Source organism: Chaetodon auriga, chromosome 12, assembly GCF_051107435.1.
Source record: "Chaetodon auriga isolate fChaAug3 chromosome 12, fChaAug3.hap1, whole genome shotgun sequence".
Lineage (NCBI taxonomy): Eukaryota > Metazoa > Chordata > Actinopteri > Chaetodontiformes > Chaetodontidae > Chaetodon > Chaetodon auriga.
Genome location: NC_135085.1, coordinates 7,188,988 through 7,210,912, shown reverse-complemented (window position 1 = coordinate 7,210,912; position 21,925 = coordinate 7,188,988). Strand labels below are relative to the sequence as shown.

Below are 21,925 nucleotides of genomic sequence, written 5' to 3'. Positions count from 1 at the left end.
TAATGATGGCCGGGGCTTCATTAAGAAGCTCGTTAAGTCCCCTCGTTAAGCTGCAGGGCCGTTAAGACTTTGATTGTTAATGGCTCTTCGTTAAGGAGAGTGAGGAACCAGGCTCTCATGGTGGTCCTGACCAGCCGGGTGTTTTGGACAATTGGCCCCAGTTGGCCTCACAGTGAATGGAGGATGAGAGCAGGCCTGAACACAGTGTAAGTTGCTGTAAACTTGTTTGACCCTGGCTACAACAATACTCAATTTATTATAGTATCAAGACCTGAAAACCTACACAGGTGCACTGGTGATGGACCGAAGCAAAACATGTGTGAGTGATAAAAACTGATTAAAATAGCTCATATTAGGCCAATCTAGATTTTTCTATGCATAGTGATGAGTAAGGTGTGTATGTGTGTGTTTTAACTCATAAATTCATACACTCATTACAACACAATTTCACCCAAATGTCTCATTGGATAAAATAATGAAGTGATGACATTTTATATCCAAAAGGTCAAAGGTCAGGTCACTGTGGCATCATAATGTTCAGCAAAACAATTTCCTGTCCAATATTCAACTCTATTACTCAGGAACAGAAGGGGAGATTGTGGCCATATTTCACTTTTGGTCAGATACTGAATTGGTGAAACTAATCTTGGGTGTCCACTTTGAAACAGTTTGTATTTGTAGCTTCTTTGCAGCAACATCCATATTTGAATCACTGTAGTCACTATGGAAAAATAGTCTGTAAGTGAAGTCGGTGTGTTTCTCTCTGGGAATGATTCACTGGAATCATACATGGCAATATCGTGATAACTTCCATTTTGGCAGAAAATCCACATAATGCCTCTTATTGAATTTTCATTCTTCACTGGATATACTATATGAGTCTGGACAGACATGGATGTAAATGTAACTTGACTGGTCGGCTGAGGAATACAACCGCGAAGTGGTAATTCAAATTTTTCTTCTTTTGCCTCTCCGGTACTTCCAGGCAGTCAAGCTCTCACTGTTTTGCTCGCCCTGCACTGATTGCACACCATTTCCTTCTGTCATTTTGAAATAGAGTGAAACTGAGGGATACGCCAGTTTGCCTGATTGTTTGCAACACTGCTCCTGCCAGGTTTGTATATTGTAGCAGGGCTGCCTGTAGGAGGTGTATGGGGAGGTCATTTATTGACTTGACTGTAACTATAGATGGTGCACTAACACATTTTGGAGCTGGGCAGTGAAATTTGACTGGACACTGATCCTGAGGTCCATGTGGATGCATGAATCAATGCAAATTATTGTTTGAATCTACATGGCCAGGTCTTAATTATGCGGATATCAAGCCTTGTCACGGTTGTGAGAGGTGTTGTGTGGGCTCCAAACAAAAGCAGGTAAAAACTGAAGATTTCTCCAGTGCTAATTAATGTTCAGAACATATGGAATAGGCAGACAATTAAAATCAGGCAGGAATATGTGTCTGAAATCCTACCCACATGACTCGTGTCTGCGGGTCAGTAAACAGAGGGAGTCGCTGATTAAGGGGACTGAAGGGCAGGTGTGCAGACTGGTCGGATCATATGACTGAGGACGGTATGGAGAGGTGGTTACAGCTGCGGGACAGGAAGGTTATGCCAGTGTTTTTGACTCACAGTTGCAAAGAATACTATTCATGATGGTTGAATTCTATTCTGCTGCTTAGTGTCAGGGTCTTGGTATCACACATGCTGCTCCACTGCAGTGCTGTTACTACTCAATCTGAATGGAGAAGACACCTGTGCATTTTCCTAGTACGTGTATTGATAAAGAGTATTTGGACTGAAGTGCAAAAATGAAGATGACAATGCCGCTGCATGACAAGTCTATTGCAAATTTATGTGATAACACACACACACACACTCCCCTGTTCGTGGATGATTGATGTAATGGATGGATGGAAGGCAGAGACTTTGTTTTGCAGGAGTGGTTTGAGCTGATTTCGTGGATGTTTTGATACTTTTTTTCACAAGACTCGCCACTGTTTGCTACCTCTAAAGGCACCATGAATCCAAGCTGACCGCAGCCTCCTTCACAAAGGAGTCAGCTACGAAGTTTCCACAGCTAATTTTAAAGCTGTGAGTGATTGACAATAAAAATAAAACACTCCTGGTGAAGTACCGTTTTCAGTCATATTTCAGAAACAGAGCTAGCATGATCATGCTAAAGCTAGTTGTGGCATAGCCGATCAAAGATAACCCCCTTCAGTTGCATTACAGGCTGCATGGGTATAGAGAACGCACTTCAGAAGAGCAATAGATCTATTTCTAGTTTCCTAAGTGCATCCTGCTCTCACACAACACCCTCTATGTTGGCTAGAGTGCTTTCAGATTTTCCAATTTGCATTGTGATTTAAATAAAGGGATCTTTTGAAGGTGAAGTGTTGTTTAACTTTTGATGTTGTGCCAAATTGTTCACACAGCTTTAGCTTTCAACTTTCCGACAGTCTGAACTTATGATTGCTTTCTTAGCCATAAACAACCTTGTCAACATCCAAACTTATCGTTTACCCCCCGGAAAGCTGCCGTATCCATGCTATTTCCCCCTTGAAAAATGGCGATCCTCAAAGTAAATGAACATTTCGATTCACAGTATCCATTCTCATTTCATTTCGCAAATGTGCTTAGCTGTTGCCACGCAACAATGCTTTCTTGAGCTAAACCCCCATCCCCTCCCCAGCCGCCCCCCCACTCCTCTCTCCGTCTAAAGTCACAATGTCACACTTTCTTGCAAGTGGGGGCTAATTTAGCACCCCTTTTTTTTAATCACAGTTGCCATTCAGTCCACGTAGGTGGAGCGTAATGAGATTGAATCTTGATGCGCTGGGCGCATCCCGCTGGCGTGTCTCTCTCGTCGGGGACGGAGGACAGTGTGGAGCCTTCCCTGATATTACCTCTCCCTGCATGAGAGGACACTGGTCGCTCTGCTGCTCTGCCATCCCGCCAGGCGCTGATCCAATAAAGCTCAACACAGGGCTGTGATCGATACAGCATGTCCCGCTGCCATGCACCTCTCTACTCTCCTTCATACACACCTATTAGTTAGGGAATAATTGATTGGCCTACTGTTCGTTATTCCTTTGATTTGGTGCTTTCATTAAATAGCTGGGGCACTGCATGTGCACTGACTAGTAAGCTCTTGCCGTCCACAGCTGCTGGGTGAAGTGAAAAGAGGCTTTAAGAGTGAGCAGGAGAGTATGTGTTCTGGATATCATTGAGCTTAAGGAGATCCTGGTTCATAACTGCTCATACTGCAGGAATAGAGAGATGAGACGGTACAATGGGAAGAAAGTGTGTGTGCGTGAGAGAGGGAGGTATTGTACGTATTTCTTTTGTCTGCCTCAGTTTAAATTCATTATATCCTGGAGGCATGCAGAGGATAATCTGCTTGTTTTGTCTTCACTGCCTGCCTGGAAAAAACAAACTTAATTTTTAACTAGTGTTTACTCTTGTCTTTCTTTTCCACCCTTTATGTTCTTGTCTGTCCTTGTCTCACTCCCTTCCAATTTCCGTTTCCTTCTTTTTCCTTTTCGTCCTTGCTTTCATTTTGTCTTTTTTTTTTTTTTTCATGTTTTTCCCCCTTTCTGTACACCTCTTCTCATCCTCTCTCATCCAGCTCCACACTGACATGGACAGGAATGATGGACGCACTAAGTATGTCCTGCGAGGCGAGGGGGCGGGCTCGGTCTTCGTGATAGACGAGAAGACGGGCAACATCCACGTCACCAAGCCGCTGGACCGTGAGGAGAAGGACGAGTATCGTCTCATAGCCACGGCCACCGACAGGCAGACGGACCGTGCCCTGGAGCCCTCGTCACAGTTCATAATTCGGGTGCAGGACATCAACGACAACCCGCCTGTCTTTGACGAAGGCCCCTACAGCGCCACCGTGCCCGAGATGGCAAATATAGGTACTGGAAGTTTGGTGGGCAGTGGAAGGGTGGGCTTAGAATTTATTGAGGGCAGAGCAAGAGGAGAGAATGCTGTGTGATGTGTGGTTTTGGAGACAACTGTTGTAGGCAGCTGGTCAGCCTTCAGCGAGGTGGAGGGTACATGCTGTATGACTGGCTGAAAGGTGAGGGGGTAAACACTGATGACAGTGTCACAAGAAGTGACATGAAATGAAAGTGTCATGAGGAAAAATGCCAAATAAACAAGAATTCGAAAAGGGCATTTGGAAAATAATTTTTTGAAATGTACCGCAATACTTGATAATGTATTGGTTGTCTAGCCTAATATATTGTACTTTAGGTATTAATATGATTGTTTATTATATGTCTTATTTAATCATGGCTTCAGCTTCTGGTAGTTTTCTAATTCCCGTGTCCTTGTACCCACCCAAAAATGAATTATTTTATATGAACTAGTTTTATCTGCAAGCAAAGCTGCTCAAAGCTGTCCCGTAATATGATCATTTGAACTTTCTACTGTGATCTGATTTGCTCGGTAGTCCACACACACGCCGCTTGTTGCATCTTTCCCACAGTTGTAACATTAATAAACTGCTATTGCAGTACCATCTGCCACCCAGACAGCAGCGAAGAGTTACATTTTTCATGACAGAAAGATGATTATGTTTAATCTTCAGACCGGACATGGGGGTACTATTATTATCGTTTGACCGTTCTGCAAAGCTTAACATGAGGTAACATAATTGCAGTCCTGGATTTGGGGAGATTTCCGGGTTGCTCCTTTGGCTGACAGACCAGATTCGGCCTGGAATCTTTGTCACATGTCACACACATTTCTTTATCTCATCTTTCATGTCCTTTCTCCACTGTGATTGAGTAATGACAGTAAAAATGATAAAAAGAATAATCTTAATAGCTGGGATAAGAACTTACTTTGATCGAGTGGGTTATTGAAGTCACATTCTGTCGACGAACTAAGGCTGTAGCGTTTTGTTGGTTTGCTGTTTAATCAGAATAAAGCACCAGCCAGTCACTGCTGTCACGGCTCCAAAGTGATGGATGTCCCCCTTGACCACAGCTAGACAGTGTGTTTTATTATTTCTATCTCAGAGGAATGAATTGTCTGAAGGTATTTTATTCCACAGCTTTGAATTGGTAGTCTGCATAGCCTGCGCAAAATCATCCCTTACAGTGAGAAGAATGTGAAATACGGAAAAACACAAAATATCAATTATTGGCAGCTAAATTAAACCAGTAATGGACTCAGTGTTGGAAATTTAAAAGGTCTATTAGATGAACTGTAATATAAACAGCAATTGCGAAAACCACTTAAAGTGGGACATGGACTAATATTTGAAATACAATGAGCATGTTAATGTAGCCACAGATGTCTTCAGTGTGAGGACTTGACAGCTGCAGGTATACAGCCATTACACCACACTGCCATAACATTACTGCCTGCCAGGATTCCATTCGCAGTGTATTACCATTTTGTGCACAGCCTTTCAGCCTTCATCAGAATGAACCCTTTAAATGGGCGCTATATGGTATGAAAACCTGCTCCATTTCAGTAGGTTCAATACAATAGGTTCAACACATGGCTAGTTTTCAGAATATAAAGTTGAGTGAGGGAGAATTTATTTACAACTGAACATGGAGTGTGAATACTGCATCCAGTATGAAAACAGCAGAGCTTGCTCCAGCTGTAGTCCGGAGCTGCTGTCTTTTGTTCATGCCGAGCATGCAGATGTCACTGCTCCACATTTTCCTGAATTTTCAGCACAGAGTGCTTTTATGTGTTTTGCAAAACAAACATGTTCTTCTCTGCAGGCCAACATAAGATGCGATTAAAAGTTCTGAATTCAGTTGTTTCTTGATTGACCTGATCAAACAAAGGCCCTGAATTCATTTTCTAAATCAGCTTCTCACTGTGAGTGATGGGATCCTACATGACAACAATATCCTCTGCCAACACATTTGGTTATTTCATGTGACAGATTTCTGTATTTCTTTCCTTCTTTTTCTGGACGCTTCACATGGGTTTGAAGTGGGCAGGGCCCAGTTGGACCAAAGTAATGTCACGTACTTCCATGCACCAATCAGGAGTGAGCAACGTTTGAAGGCGAATCTGATCATCAAATCTGATCAAACCACAGGCACACAGTCCTGATGACGCAGATTAGCTGTTAGTCTGTTAACTCTTCAAAGAAAAATAAATAGTACCTAAAGACAGTCTTCTTCTTCTTTCGTGTTGCTTATTTATTTATGAATATGAATAAGTTATGGAGAAATACTAAGATTTGAATTTCAAGTTTTCAGGGGCTTTAATGCAGCAAACAAACATGAATCATCCTCATATAAAAACACAATAAATTATTAGGCTACTATAAGAGAGGATGCCTTCTGTTCTCACATTGCTAAACTCTATGGTAAATGTTCACATGCAGGTAAAGATAGCTAATAATTTATGAACAGAACTGTGGTTTACAGTCAAGGTGAAGTTATACACACAAGGTGAGCATTCATCTGTAGCATTAAATGGGCTGACGCTGAGACTGGTTAGCATTCAGTACAATGCTACAGTTTCAATTTACTGAGCCAAACTAATACTTCATTCAAAACAAGCAACATCTTGTGCCTCAAGCAATTGCCAAATTATAACACTTAATATACTGTAATATAATTAAGTAAAAACAGAGATTAAACTGTTCTAGGTTTAATGAATGAACTGGGAGATGCACGTCCATATGATATGTTAATAAGAGGCTTCTTTGATCTGCTGCGTTTCTCTTTAGGCTTCGAGACTTTTGCAAAGTCAAAGGCTCTCTGAGATCCACTCTGCAAACATTTACTTATGTGAGAAATCTGGCTACCTGGCTGGCAGGTGCAGGAAGGAGGAAAGTAAACTATTCCCCTCTGCATAGTTTCAGCAGAGCTTTGTGTCCATATAGCACGAGTCAGAATAGAAGACTCTGGGGATTCCTGGGTGCCCTTTTCAGACTGTAGCACCTAGACATAGTTTCCAAAGGGCTTTCAGTGCAGTTAGAAGCTAAAAGTGGCACAAAGTGAAGGACATTTGTACTGCCATAGATTCTTCATATGTAGGCCGCATGCTTTAGTTCGCTTTTAACGGTCTCTACTCTCATAAAATATTTTGTAAAAGAGTTTGATATAGACATGTTTGGTAGTCTTTAATGAAACATAAAATATTAATTTATCTTGAAAAGCGCATGCGAATGATACACCCCAATAAACCTATTGTGGAAGTTTTATAGGAGTTCTCAAATGCACTTGGTCCCCAGTTTTTGTTGGGAGCAGGCAGGTCAGGCGGTGCCGTTCAATTTTATTACTCTTTCGGCATGAAATTGCATCTCTGTTTTCGCCTCAGACCAGATAGAAAAAAAATTTCATGGCTCGCATTGGCAGATATGCGTACACAGACCTCTCCAAACCCCCAAATCAAATGCAAATGGCACCACAATTTAAGTGCGATGCCGGCAGAATCTGTAATGGGTTAGATTAATGGATAATTTTGAATAAAACTGTCACCACAGCTGCCTGTGGGATGTATGAGGCCTTTCCCTTTTCCTGATTAAATACCTGTAGCCATCAGACAGGAGCAGGAATGATGATGAGCAGCACATGCGTTCCATCTGCAGGGTCTGATTGAAGACATGTGCAGCTTGTAATTGTGTACAGGCCAAACAGTTTGAGTTATTACAATCATAATATGGTTATTAATGTTAAGGGGAGCTCCCAGGTTACATAATCATGTAAGTGGCTTAAACAGACTATTGTTTTTATCTCCGTATTTGCAGTTGTGGCGTGATTGTGTCAACTAACTGAATACAATATACTTAATCATTTGAGCGTGTAAAAAATAAGCATAGAACAGTGCAAACAGAAACAGCTTGTATTGTGCTACATGAAAAGAAGACATAATCTGCCTATTATGGATGCTGTCTATTCATATTCGAGGCGCGCGCACTGTGTAGCTGCTTTGGGACTCTGCTCTTTCCAGACAACGGCCTGGACTTGTCTTTCGTCTCATTTGGAAAATGCCTGCCGCTTGTAATCAAGATGAGGAGCTGATTGGCCATATGACTGAAACCTGCCCTGATTCCACCTGCTAATTATCTATTCATCCTGCTCCAGCCTGTTTTCCATACTGCACCGCGATGCAAAGTGTGCGAGTTGGTCACACCCACCTGCACTCAGCAGTCACTTGCACCCAGTGTCAAGAAAACAGATCCCCCGCTTAGTGAAGCACTGCGCTGTGAAATGCTTTTACTCGAGCAGAAATGTTTGATTCTTCAAAACGAATCAATTCAGCCAACACAACATTTGCGATAAAAAAGAAAAGTGGGTTTCTGGGGCAAACGCCTTAAAATCCATCATCAGTCAACCTGATATACCTCAGTTCTTAGAACATCGAAATCTACAGTAAATCTGAGGGAGGAGCGTTGAATGAAAACATTTAAACACTGTCCGGTTTCATGTTGGCATTGATGTATGGCAGCGAGTGTGTGTATCACACACTGTTTATCCACTAGATTCATGAGCAGAGAAAGAGTGAGATGTGGGCGTCATTTCATACAAATACGAGAAATGATCCTTTTCCAAAGTAAAAATCAGAAACTATAGAGGATTCTAAAATTATCTGCCACTTTGAACAAGATCATGTTTATTCCATTTTCCCTTGAAAAGCCATAACAGAGTGCATGTCACAGTCACCTGATAATATTTCTGTGACTGTAGAAAGATCGTGCGCAATGTGACAGGAGTGCTTGGAATAGGAATGAAATAAGAGGTAAGGGCAGAGATCGGGGGGCGGGGGGCCATTTTTTGCACACATATTGGAATGAAAATAACTGCCTGAATTGTAATTCAGAGCATGACTGCAGAGTGCCTGTAGGAAACAGTTTGTATGTACAAAAAGTACTCTAATCTCCATTTAAACTCTACTGTGCCCCTTGAAAATGGGTTCTACTTTGAGGAGCACTCTTGCCTTTTAAAAGCAAGGAGAATTGCTTTCAGGAAAACTTTCAAATTTGCTAGAAAAGAGGGCATTATTTTAAATAATTCACCCCTAAACTGGTTAGTTTAGTAAAGTTCAACAAATTTGGCCTGAGGGCTTTGCCGTCTGCCTCTTAAAGGTTGTTTTTTTTTTTCTCTAAACATCAAGGTCCCTCCCGCTCTGAATTGTTTAATACAGATTAGAATAATGACCCTGCCAGCAGCCTGCCGGGGCAGGGTCCAAGGAGAGTGGGTGATGGAGATGAGCACTATTTAGTAATCCTATCAGCTGCCTTATGAGCGTGTGCTCCTCATAGCAGCTCAGTCTTCAGATTGAGTTGTTCAGTCAATCATGGATCCAATATTTACTTGACGATTCAATATTTACCAAGGCTCTTTGCAGCACGCGTGACTGAGACAAGTGCTGCCGTGAGGATCCTATCAAAGACCTGTTACATGAGACATTTAAGGGTTGGTGGTGGGGGGTGGGGGTGGGGGGGGGGGGGAGTTGGTGTGTCATCTAAAGCAGTGAAACACTGATGCAAGGTGCGCTGGAACTGAGCCAGTTCTCCTCCTCAGATTTGTGTCTGCAAAGTATTTTGTGTTGGTTTTGATCGACTGAGTATAAACATCTTACCAGACGTGTCTTTGCAGTCTGGGAGATATACACCCCCGATTCCAAAAAGGTGAATAATAATAAAACACGAACCTTTTTGACATAAATGCAACTGAAAACAGTACAAAGACAATATATTTAATATTGTACCTCATCAGCGTCATTGATTTTTTGGTCAATATTTGCTTTTTCTGAATTTGATGCAGCAACACCTGATTGGAACATTCCACAGGTAAACAGGTTGATTGGTAACAGGTGATAGTATCATGATTGGGTATGAAAGGGGCATCCTGGAAAGACAGTAAGCACAGTTCATTTGCAAATGATTGCATCCTGTTTTTATTGATGTCATACAAGGCAGGTATAGGATAGGATATAACTTTATTAATCCCCCGCCGGGGGAATTAAGGCGTTCTAGACAGCAATCAATAGAGGCAGGAATAAAAAAAGGAGAGAAATATATATTTGTATATGGAGAGAGGGAGACAGAGAGAGAGAGAGAGAGACAGACAGACAGACAGACAAAACATATAGATAGATAGAGACACACACACACACACACATGCACACACGCACACTATGGAATGGATTCCTGTTCGTTTTCACTAGAGGACAGATGTCTTATGGTAAGAGCGTGCGTTCCACATGGATGCGTGGCTGTGTGAATATTTGATCCTTGTGGAGTGTGACTGGCTGTATAGCACGGCTGGCAGGCTGCATACCAATAGGCTTGCCTCCGCCTTGCACTTGTTGCATCAACCTCAGAGCCAAACTGTTTGATCCAGACGTCTGATTAGTTTTTACTGCTGTCAAAAGAAACATTTCTCTCTACTTATCTACTTATGTCCCCCTGCACATATCTATAATATCTATATTGAAAAAAAAAAAAACATTAAGGGATTCAATAGCAGACACTTTGTAGTCTGTGTCAGACTTTGAGTGGAGCGCTTTGAAATAAAAACAGAAAGTGCAGATACTGTTGTAATAGATTTTTTTTTTTTTAAACTAAACAGAAGATGTTTGAAATGGAGAAAGGAAGGAATCCAAACTGAGCATGGATTAAAAATAATGGCCAAACATCTGAAAACACAGGTTAAAAAAAAAGGTGTTTGCTCTGCTCTCTGCTTGGTTTCAGTGTCTCATAGCTGTGTCTCAGTTCCATATACTAATTGTAGACAGTATGCTCTGTGTACTAATTGTCATAGTATACCACTTTTTGCAATTAGTAAACAAAAAATCAAAGTAGTTTATCATGAAATGACACATCACACGCAGCGACAGACATCAATCACTGCGACTGCGATGCCGCCGCTAATTAAACTTCACACAGAGAGATTTAAGATTCAGTTTTCATTTAATTCTTCTTTTCTTTCCTCAAGCTGTCTCACAACCATTCACAGTCTGTGGATTTGTGTTTTGTTTTTTATAAAATGATTTGCAGCTGGGAGCAGCTACTTCATTTTATTTTTGGGCAATGCATACCATGGTGTACATTAACAGCACGCTCAAAAATCAAGCATTTTCGAGAACGTGTGCTGGTTCTTTTGAATTTAACTCCAGTTTATGCCAACTGGGATCTTATTTTTTGTAGGTTTCATGTTGTAAACATCCACCACAGCTTACGATCCTGCTTCAACTTTGACTTAACATATGTATCGAAGTTGTGTGTGCCCACAGTTTTTCTGTAATGCAGGATTATTATCGACTTTACAGGTACGCTAGCATTGGTTCCACCTCCATTGACAGTGGTTTGGATGATTGAGGTCTAAACTGGCCTGTTTACAACGTGTCTGACTGCCTGACTGCTGTGTGAAAACGTACTTTCAAAAGTAAATGGACTCATTCAGCAGAGATTGGGACTGACATTATGAGATCATTAACACTGGTCCATAAATGTGTAAGCAGAATTGCCGTGTGGTAGTTGGTGGAGTTGTAGCTGCTTTTAACAACCTCACACCCAATTAGGAGGTTTAGTCCACTGGCTTCCTCTCTGGTGGTCTGGTCCCTTCAAAGTGTCACACAGTAAATCTAAGAGGTCATGAGATGATTCATGGGAGAGGAAAGAAGTAAAAACAGTTGCACTACATAGATTTGTATTCATTTCTTTGGACTTTTCTCTCATCTTTGCTTTTTGTGAAATATTGGATCAATTTACCTCATTCTACCACTCTCCTATGATATGCAATTCTGCAAGCGCAACCACTTTATATGTCTGGATGTATTTGTCATAATGTGGCTGTGCCTGAAGCGCTATCATCTCAGCTGTGCATTTATTATTACAAATGGCTGATGTTACAGTTGTGTACCTGGTTCTCCCATGAAACCACTGTCCCCAAATGCTCCATAATGACTGTTGCCTGTATGAAGTTTGAGCAGCTACATGTGTCGGCTACCCCAGAGGATTACCGCTAATGTGGATTGTGAGAAACTGAACCAGAAAAATGACATCCGTGGCAGAGGTAATGGAACTATCTGAGAAGATTAGAGGGGAAACTGCTTTTGTGTGAGGGCTCACGAGCCAAAATGGTTGGGAACCACAGGTTTCATCTTAAACAATGCGTTAACAAAGGCATATGTAGTTTAATGTAAAACATTAATCTAAAAAAGCAACTTGTAGCTTCAGCTACAGTGAAATACGTGGAATGGAGTAAAAAGTGCAATATTTCCCTCTGAAGTGTCGTGGAGTAGCAGCAAAGTAAAAAACTCCAAATTGTATACAAGTACAATACTTCACCATTGACGGGTAAAGCTACAAAAATAAGACCCAAGTTGTGAATAAACCAGAATTATTCTGTAAATGTGTCACTTTTTCAATGTGAACAACAAACAGAATTAATATGTTGCGCGCGCACACACACACACATACGCACGCGCGCACACACACACACACACACACACACACACACCTCCCTCCCTCTCTTTCTCGTCATGCTCTCTCTGGTGCAATTTTTACAGACTTAACATCTACCATCTGTCAATAACCCCTCTGATTCTTAAATACCTGTCGTGGATCACCAACCAGATGATTTCATCCCCCAGTCCCTGCTTTCCCTACACGCCACTCACGCACACACACACTCTCACAGACACACTCCACCCATCTTTTCCCATAGTGATACTGTCATGGCTTTGATCAGAAATAAAGTAGCAGCTGCTCTCATAAATCCCCTCCTTCCTCCTATCTCGTCTGGCTCACGTCCCGCTGGGGATAGTCGTTTTACCTGCACTTTTGTGTAAATATAGGCATATATGAACACTCTGCATATGAAATGTTTTTACTGTGTTTCAAAATTCCCATGTTTTTTGCCAACAATTGCAATCACACACACACACACACACACACACTCACACACACACACACAAAAAAAGTTCCAAGCCAAATTGACACTTCACGAGCTGTAGAAAGAAGATTTACGGGAGCGAGAGGGAGACGGAGGCCGTTGAAGAGACAGACGGTCCGATTGAGAGAGGGAGCTAAAGGGAATTGGAGATGGAGATGAAGAGAAATGAAGTGAGACAGAGGGAATCAAGGCTGGGGGGTGGGGGGCAGGAGAGAGGAGGAAGAGGGTGCGTGTGGGGGGCAGTGAATAACGTATTTGTCACACTGCCGTTGGAAAGAGATAGAAGGAGAAAAAGAAGGAGTGGGAGAGGAGCGTGGAGGTTGACTTCATATAAAGCTTTCTTATGCTGTTAAAGTGCTGCTGTGTCCTGTCCACTTCGCTCCAGCTCTGCCTTGTTCTGACTCCGTCCTTCTCTTTTTCTTCCTCCTTTTTGCTTATTTCCTTCCATCCTTTCTTTCCCTTCCTGCCTTTTCTCCTTCTGTTTCTTCTTGCCTCCCTCTCTCTCATTTCCTTCCATCTTACCCTATCTCTACTTTCCTCCCTTCTTTCTTGTGTCTCATCCCTGCAGGCACGTCTATAATCCAGGTGACAGCGACAGATGCTGATGACCCGACTTATGGGAACAGCGCCAAGCTAGTGTACACACTGGTGCAGGGCCAGCAGTACTTCTCCGTCGATCCCCAGACAGGTGAGTGTGTTTATACATTTGTGTGTTTGTGGCCCCGCGCGCATGGGCGGAGAAATGTAAAAGATGCGCAGATGTTGGCAAGCTAATACACACACGCTGCACAAAAACAAATATACTCAAGATGCTGAAGTGCAAACACATACTGTATGAACAAACAAGCGACTTCAGACGTGAGTCGTGAGGACAGTGATGAACACAGAATGGAAGGACATGATAGCACACACACACACACACACACACATATATGCAAGTGTGCATGAGTGTACAAACCACAGGTGGAGGTAAGCATCCGAGAGGGTGTAGAGTTACATGCACAAAGAGAGAAGTGGAGGAACACATCTCTCAATTGTTTTCATTCCATCTCTCTCTCTCTCTCTCTCTCTCTCTCTTTCTCTCTCTCTTTTCTCCCCTGTGCATCCCCCGTTATCTTGTCACACGTAGTCGTCCATCTTTCTGACTTCCCTTTTCCCCCCCTGTGCCCCCTAAAACATTCCTCCCTCCCCGGTTCACTCCAGTATGAGCTGGCAGAAATGTATTCATGATGTCAGGGCCTGTGTGCGGCGAACAAAACACAGCAGCAGCCCAATGATATTATTTCTGCAAGAAGCAAAAACAAAAAGACGTGCGTTCAAAGAGAGACGTCAGCAAAGGTTTGTGAACTATTACACAGGACAGATTACGGGGGGCTCAAAGGACCTGTCTGCTGTGTGTGCTCTGAATATGCCTCCGTGTCACACATCATGTCACCCAAGGGCATGACGTTTTTGGATGAGCGGAGGCTGAGGGTGGAGGGTGCTTTATTTATTTATTTTATTTTATTATGATTACTTTTTTTAGCATTGCACCTTAGAGGGAAATCATTGCTTGGTTGACTCAGAAATGGAGTTCTAACTGTGGGATGCTTCAGACGCTGCTTTGATTGACACGGCGCAAATAAAAGCTTAGCATTTAGCTCACGACGAGGCTGCTGAAGTTAGATTTTTGCATCTGCATGTGTTCATTTTGCCCACATGGGTCACAGGTGGCCGGTACTTGTGCTTTGCTCATGAAATGTCAGTGTTTAGTAATTGATTGCTTTGACATGTGAGGACCTTTGCAGCAAGCAAAGGGAGCTGCAGTGCTTTTTGAAATGCTAATTGGGGAACATAAGCATAATTCCATCTAGTGCGTCTTAGCCATGACACTGTGTTATTAGACAAGCTTTAGTATTCCGCACATGTCCGCTCTCTTCTTCCCTCTTCTCTCCGCTCTCTATCTCCCTTTTTCAATCACCCCGTTCCTTGTTGGCTCCATCACCAAAGCTCTTCAAAACATATACTCGGAGGCGAGCACAGTCGCTCATATATTCAGTTTGTTTGCTTATGAATTCTGCTCAGAAACCTAGACATATTCCTACTTCTTCATCAGCATTCCAGCCTGCTGTCGAATGTGATTCACCTTGAGCTGCCAAGTCATCCAGGTCGGTGTTTTGGCTGATGTTGGGCAAGAGCAGTCAGCATTTGATGTGCAACATCCAATCATATGTAGCAGAATGAGGTCATTTACACAGAGGAGGTGATCGATGGTGAATGCTTGTAAGTGATGTGTCTTGGTGTGCCGTTAAAGAGCGTGAGATGCAGAACGAGATTTTCCGCTCTGTCAGCATGTCTGGCTGTCAGCATTGGGTGATTTATCTTCTCCATATGAGCCTCTTCACGTATCTGTGTTTGTGTATGTGCATGTGTTTCTGGGCACCTCGAACGGGACATTAAGTAATATATTGTTGCTGTCAAATGGAAACGGAGTGTCTCCCAAAAAGTCAGAAAAGCTGTCAGATTGTCAGATGTCTCCAGCCCGATGACAGTGCAGTTTGACATTGTCCAATAGAAAGAAAGGCTTTGAAAAGCCCAAGAGGTCTAAGATGAACTTGATCTGTCAATTAGAGGGAAAACATTTGAATTACGCGGGTGAAGCTACGGGGTTTTTACACGGAAACAACCTGTTGACTTTATTACCTTTGCTAATGATGAAGGAACACTCTCAGGTCTATGCTTCCAGCAGCCTGTTTATGTTCATATGAATTGAACACATGAGTTAAAATACAGTCCTATTTATGCAGTGAGGATGAGTGAAGAAATGGGCACCACTTTCTAATAAGGTGTACTTTATAAAAGGGTACTAGTTGTGACTAATGGATTCACTGATGGCTTCTGAATGATTTATGCTTCATAAAACAGTAATTATTGCCTGAGTGATGCTGGATTTCTGATACAATATTGCAATTTAAGAGTTTTAAAAATGGGAAAATGACTTGAATGCTTTATAAAAACACAAACAAACACACATAAATGTGCTTACGTATGTATATAGATTTCAAAGAATTGTGACCAAGATACAAGACAAATCATTGGTCATATTTCCTTTAACACATCTTTAGCATTTCTATACTGCAGTTTCTTGATATGCAACAGCCAGCATAGACTGATAAATCTTCAATAAGCCAATAGTATCAGCCAATATGCAGGCATGGCTAATTTACCATTCTAGCTCAATCACCAGCAAGCTTTCAGGGAGCCTGGTTGTTAAAAATACATTTGACTGCAGCATATTTCTCTGTCAACGTGTCTCTTTAACTCATAGGGCAGACCTTTCCAATGGCCGTTTACCAGTTACCTTTTGGAAAAGAGCTGCAGAACATCAGGATCAGCCTCCTTGAAATAACAACTTACTGGAAAGCAACAAACCCATGACCTTTTATTAATGATTTACTAACATGTATAACCGCAGTGTTGATGGAGTCTTTAATAAAGGGTCACGACTTTCTCACTCCATAATGAGCAATCAGATCTGCTGTTATAAATGTTAATAAGGCATTAATGAAAGGTCACAGTGTCTATTAAGATTTTCAGTCCACCACTTCATAGTGAAAGTCATCTCGACTTGCAGTTTTACTGCGGGAAAATGGTTAATTCAACATTACAATAATCCATCAAGTCTTCAGTTGTAAAATGTGTGACAAATGAACTGTACATGACATTGCTGGTGAGTTAGAGCTGGATTAACAATCAAAGCATTAATACATGATTTATTATCCATTAATAAGGTCATTAGTTACAGCTTGTAAACCAATTACAAAGTATGTCTTATTAGGAAGGGCTACCTACAGATGTGTGGTGGAGATAAGCTAGCACGATACAAAAGATATTGTGATGCTCTTGAATCTTTAGAAAGCTACTCTGTAGTTAGAAATGGACTGCAGCTGGATGAGGTCCTAATGTGCAGAGAGTTTTGTTCCAAAACAGAGCACAGGCCAGAAAGTGTGTTTTGGAAGGCAAAAGGTTTCAGTGCCTGGTGATCAGTGAGTCATAAATATTGATCAAGAAAGCCCTTTAGTCCCACACAGATATATTATGGTCATTTGGTGCCATTTCACCACAGTAAAAACCTAATTTTTCCCTGCTTTAACTACTTCACTGCCAACCCGATGCTGCTGTGTGTGTTTGTGTCTCAGGTATTCTTCGTACGGCTGTACCCGACATGGATAGGGAGACCCAGGACCAGTACCTGGTGCTGCTTCAGGCCAAGGACATGGGGGGCCACCTGGGTGGATTATCCGGCACCACCACCGTCACCGTCAGGCTCACCGACGTGAACGACAATCCTCCACGCTTCACCCAGAGTGAGTTACCCTGCAGCCCACACAGCCACCCACAGGGCAGGAATGAGCACCAGGAATAGACACGCAGCACCACACAATACATGCACACATGTGGACAGTAAATGTATGTACTACCTCCCACCACACCGGCAACCGGAGTCTAACACTGTTTGCAAATACTTCATAATGGTTTGTTTTACCCTGCTTGGAGTCCCAGATTAATGGAGCTTCACCTCATTAGAACAATGCATTGTCAAGTAAGCTGTCAGTCATTGTGTAGTAACAGAAATTACTTTTGATTACTTGGTTGTGTTTCTACGAACTTTCTGGTACTCACTATATGGAAAGCACTCAGAGACTACAGCACTTGGCTGCGTAACAGCATAAACGCAGTGTTTGTTTTGCACCAGAAGGCAGAAGGGTTCTCAGACCTTTTTGACCTGCAGGCCCTGTCAGGATTTTCACAGCAGCCGTCAGGCAGAGGAGACTCCTGCAGGGCTGCAAAGTGCCTCATCAAACATTCAGCCATGGATTTCTCTCGCCTCTGCAATGATAGATCAGCTGCTATTTCCAACCGCAGCTGTACTTTCAGATTACGGGAAATAATCCGACAGCGCCTCTATTAAGGCCAACCTAATTGGCTCCCTAAATAAGTCTCTGATAACGTTTAACTTAATTTCACTGTTTGTGATCCTGAAGTTATTTTGGCGCAAAGAATAGATGGCGTAGCTCTGTGGCTGTGTGACTTATGCTCCTGATAAATTCAATTAAATTAGGCCTTACTCATGTGGGCTAATACTGTTGCATTAGTGTAAACAAAATTCGAACCAAATGAGTAATTTGCATAATGGCTGCTGGTCGCCATGAAGATTTTGTAATCAAGTTGGATTATTAGACGTTATTGTCCTAACTGGACATTATACTGTAAATCATGCTTTGCGTTGTCTAGAGAGAGGCTGATGAGCCGGTCGGAGAGGTCTCTATGCAGCACTGCTCTGGCTTCTCTGTTTGTGATCCTCTGTTGCTGGATGGCGTGCTCTGATGTGCCTTTAGTTATGCCTCCGAAATTGGTAGGTGTGTCCTTTATCACCTTCAAAATGACAGGTTAGTCCTTGTCTGGGTGAGCAGGGTAACCCATGATGGCCAGTCCTCTTTTCATCCTTTATTTAATGTCGTTGTATCTGCCATTTCTCATCTAAGCATGCTCCGTCTCTTCCAAGGTAATTGCTGACCTTATTCCAATTAAAGTGAAGAGGGTTGAAGCTGGAATGTATGGCTTTGGTACAATTATACTTCATTTGGATGTTTAAGGGGGCTGATGGGAAAGATAACTTACTTTTGCATCAACGTATAACTGAAAGTGAAACGGCCCAATTTTTAATTGTGATTATTTTTGAGGAACACTGTGATTGCAATTTAAAATGGTTGTTTTCGATAATTAAACTCAAGGCTTGTAGTTATGGTCCACGTAGTTGTAATCAAGATAAGTTTGTTTTTAATGTAATCACAAATTAACTTTGTTCCGCTTGAATTCCGTCAGATAAGATAGTGCAGTTGCTTGTTGTTGACATCCTGCATGGCTCAGAGCAGCTAGTCAGAAAAGTCAACTTCTAAACAGACTTGGCTAGTTTTCTGTAGAAAAAATGTACAAATTTGGCCAACTTTTTCACAGGATTTCTCGATAATATCCAAATATAATCATGATATTTAAAAGCAGTTTTTTTGTTTGAACATGTTGTAATAGCAGCATATTTGGGCAGATATACTAATAATGGAAACTGTTGTTTTGTGTGTTACAATACATTATTTTCTGATAGAACTAACCACACTAAGTCATGTCTGGCAAATCCATGACGTCTGGCTGAGGAGCATTTGACAGCTCTGCACTGTAGCTGCTGGAACTAACACTGACTTAAGCTTCACATCTGCAGTCAGACCTTTGAACACGGTCAGCTGAAAAAGATGTGAATGATATGAGTTCCTTTAAAGCTTATCATGACTTTCACACAAGTCTGTCCGCCAGCTGTCCGTAACATTAGTTAGTGACACCTGACAGGTACTGAGCTAGCTGCTAGCTACATGTCCAGAACTGGCATGTGGCAATCATCTAGATCAGTCATTGATACTGTGGCCCCCCTTCAAATTAGCAGCAGTAAAAATGTGCCAAATCAGCTGTTGTCAATTCCTGTTTGCAATCTGTGGATGAACCATGGTCTATTACTGGAGAATTTATACTGGAAAAAAAAAAAAACGTTAAAACATGATGATTGTCAGTCAAGTTCTGCAGCTGCATCTTTTTTCCATGACTTCTAAGTGGATTTATGGACATTTAGACAGATATAATGATATTAAGTGTGAGTCACATTGAATCTATATAAAATACATGTGCAAGGTCTGTGTGTTCAGATTTGACTGGGTTATGACTCAAAGAAGTCTGATTTCTGACGCATATTGTGGTAATCAGGCACTAATGGATTTAAAGCGCCCTAACAGCCTCTATGAGCTGTGTGTCACAGTCGCTGCTGCAGCTCCAACTTGTGTTGATAAGCGAGCCAATTCGGCAGCCAAGCAACAATAACTGACTTCCAGCAGATTGCAGAACACCGGCATGCACCTTTCACTTTCATCTCACGCACTATCTTCACCTCACGTCTCTCCCTCTGCACCTCCCCCTGCAACTCCCTCCCTGGGGAGATGCATCTCACAGCTTGAAAACCTCTGACCTCGATCATTTTTCTACAGCAAGACCCACCACTCTGCTGGTCTTTTGAACAGCAAAAAAAAAGATATGGCCCTCTGACCATATCTTCAAACATCAGATGAGACAAAACCAGCTTTAAAACCCCGTAATACAACATACTGTGTGAACCAGGCAACCAAGAGCTTCTTCTCCTTGTTTGGCCATCTCAGGATTAATGTTAATCAGCTGGATAAATGTGTTGGCAACAGTTCTCGTTCTTGCCAGCCAAATCAGCTGTAGGCGACGAAAACTTTCACCTCCCACAGCTTGTTAAGACACTGCTGATTATCGAAGTTGTAGTTGAAATCTTGCAATTTGAGAACTTTTTAAGTACACAGTTTTCATGTAAAAACTGTGGATTTTTCAGCCCTAATTGCAGCAGAGAATTCATCTATTCACACTGTTGTATATTTGAATGTAATGAAGAAAAACTGTAAAACTGAACGGATTTGAAGTAGTATTAGTTAAACTGGCAGGAGGAGGTACAAATAACATTACAAAGTGCAGGTGGATGCAAGAAAAGAGCTTTCAGGCAGGAGCTGAGTTCCTACTCCAACAGACCACTGCCTTTAAATGCCAAAATTGAACTAATGATGTCCTGGGGTGGGAGGTTTGTTGGTCGAGTCGAACCCCCATCAAAGCTGGTGTTTTGGAGGAGGCTGCGCTGAGGACTGGAGGCCTGCTTGGAGGAAAAGCAGGCTCGTTCTGATCTGTCTGGGTGATGAGGAGGCTCGTTGTGCCAACGGCCGCTCTGCAAACCTCACAGTCAACCAAACCTCCTGGCTGTTGCCTCCGCCGGCCATGCTGCTGTTCATGTATGTGCTTTATTGAATGCACTGACGTTAGCCTGCCCCTGGAGTTTCTGTGTGTGTGTGTGTGTGTTTGTGTTTGTGTTTGTCTGTGTGTGTCCTCTGTTCCCCCACGCACTCCCGCTCCTTTGTGCGAACACCATCAAAGCCAGCCACCCCGCCGCTCGACTCAATTACACACCCAGGCTTTTTAAGAGACACCCTCAAATCCGGCCCCCGCGTCTCCCAAGGTCAACACTGCTTATTCCGTGTGGCATTTACCAGAGGGAGAGGATTACAATGGAGCGCACAAACCAGGTATCGGCTGTACATTATAGCCTTAACAAGAATTAAAAACAGGTCCAGCTTTGTGGGCTTGTCTTTCCACAGCGCCCCAGAATTTCTGCCTATCCAAAACATGATTCCAGGAACTAAGTGGGTTTGTTGTGTGTATGGTTTTGAATGCCGTCAAGGGATTTCTTATGCCCGGAGGAGGCAGTATAGCAGAGGGAAAGTAGGCTACGGTACAGATTGTAGTTGTTTTTGGTTAAATGATAAGTGGAAAATGTGGGATATTTTCAGACACTTCGCTGGCAAACATAACTCTCAAACCACACTTTCCTTTGGGTCTCATTATCAAATGGCGTACACCGTGCTCCAAATGTATTTGGACAGCAACATGCTTTTTGATGTTTTAACTCCGCATTACTTGGTGCAAGAAAAGCTTTAATTTTATTTTCAACAAGATCAAATGAACTTTTTGAAGGTAGCGGTGCTTTTTGAACATTTTAAGGTGACAAATATTTAGACGCACAAAGTAATCATTTTTAGTATCTTGCTGAAAATTATTAAAAGATTATTTGAAGTCTTCATCCCAGAAATATCATCGGGCTCTTGATATTTTCCTGCTGCACTCACACTAATACTCACTGGAGTACATATTTCTCAGTGGGTCTGTTTTTCATGAGAACATGTCAGAGTGTGAACAGATTCATTTTCGGATCCTTAAAACTGGTCGTTAACAAGGCAGACGGATGTAGAAATTGTGCTAAAGGGGAGCTTCTGTTACCGTCTCGTTCGACATCAACCTCTTGCCTGATTAAACTCTTAATTATGGCGGTGTGATGTGGAAAAATGTGCATGGTTGGCTAATTGTCTCTGAGTAAACAAGGCT

At 42.2% G+C, this 21,925-nt stretch overlaps 1 protein-coding gene across 3 annotated transcripts in view; it reads left to right on the top strand.

Moving 5' to 3' along the window:
* The window catches only part of cdh24b (cadherin 24, type 2b), a 133,509-nt gene that overhangs the window by 64,908 nt on the left and 46,676 nt on the right, over window positions 1-21,925 (top strand). For all 3 annotated transcript variants that reach the window (XM_076744851.1, XM_076744850.1, XM_076744852.1), the window contains exons 3-5: window positions 3,631-3,925; window positions 13,467-13,586; window positions 17,077-17,244. In XM_076744851.1, coding sequence (XP_076600966.1) covers window positions 3,631-3,925; window positions 13,467-13,586; window positions 17,077-17,244 — 583 coding nt within the window. The remainder of the gene's footprint in view (window positions 1-3,630; window positions 3,926-13,466; window positions 13,587-17,076; window positions 17,245-21,925) is intronic.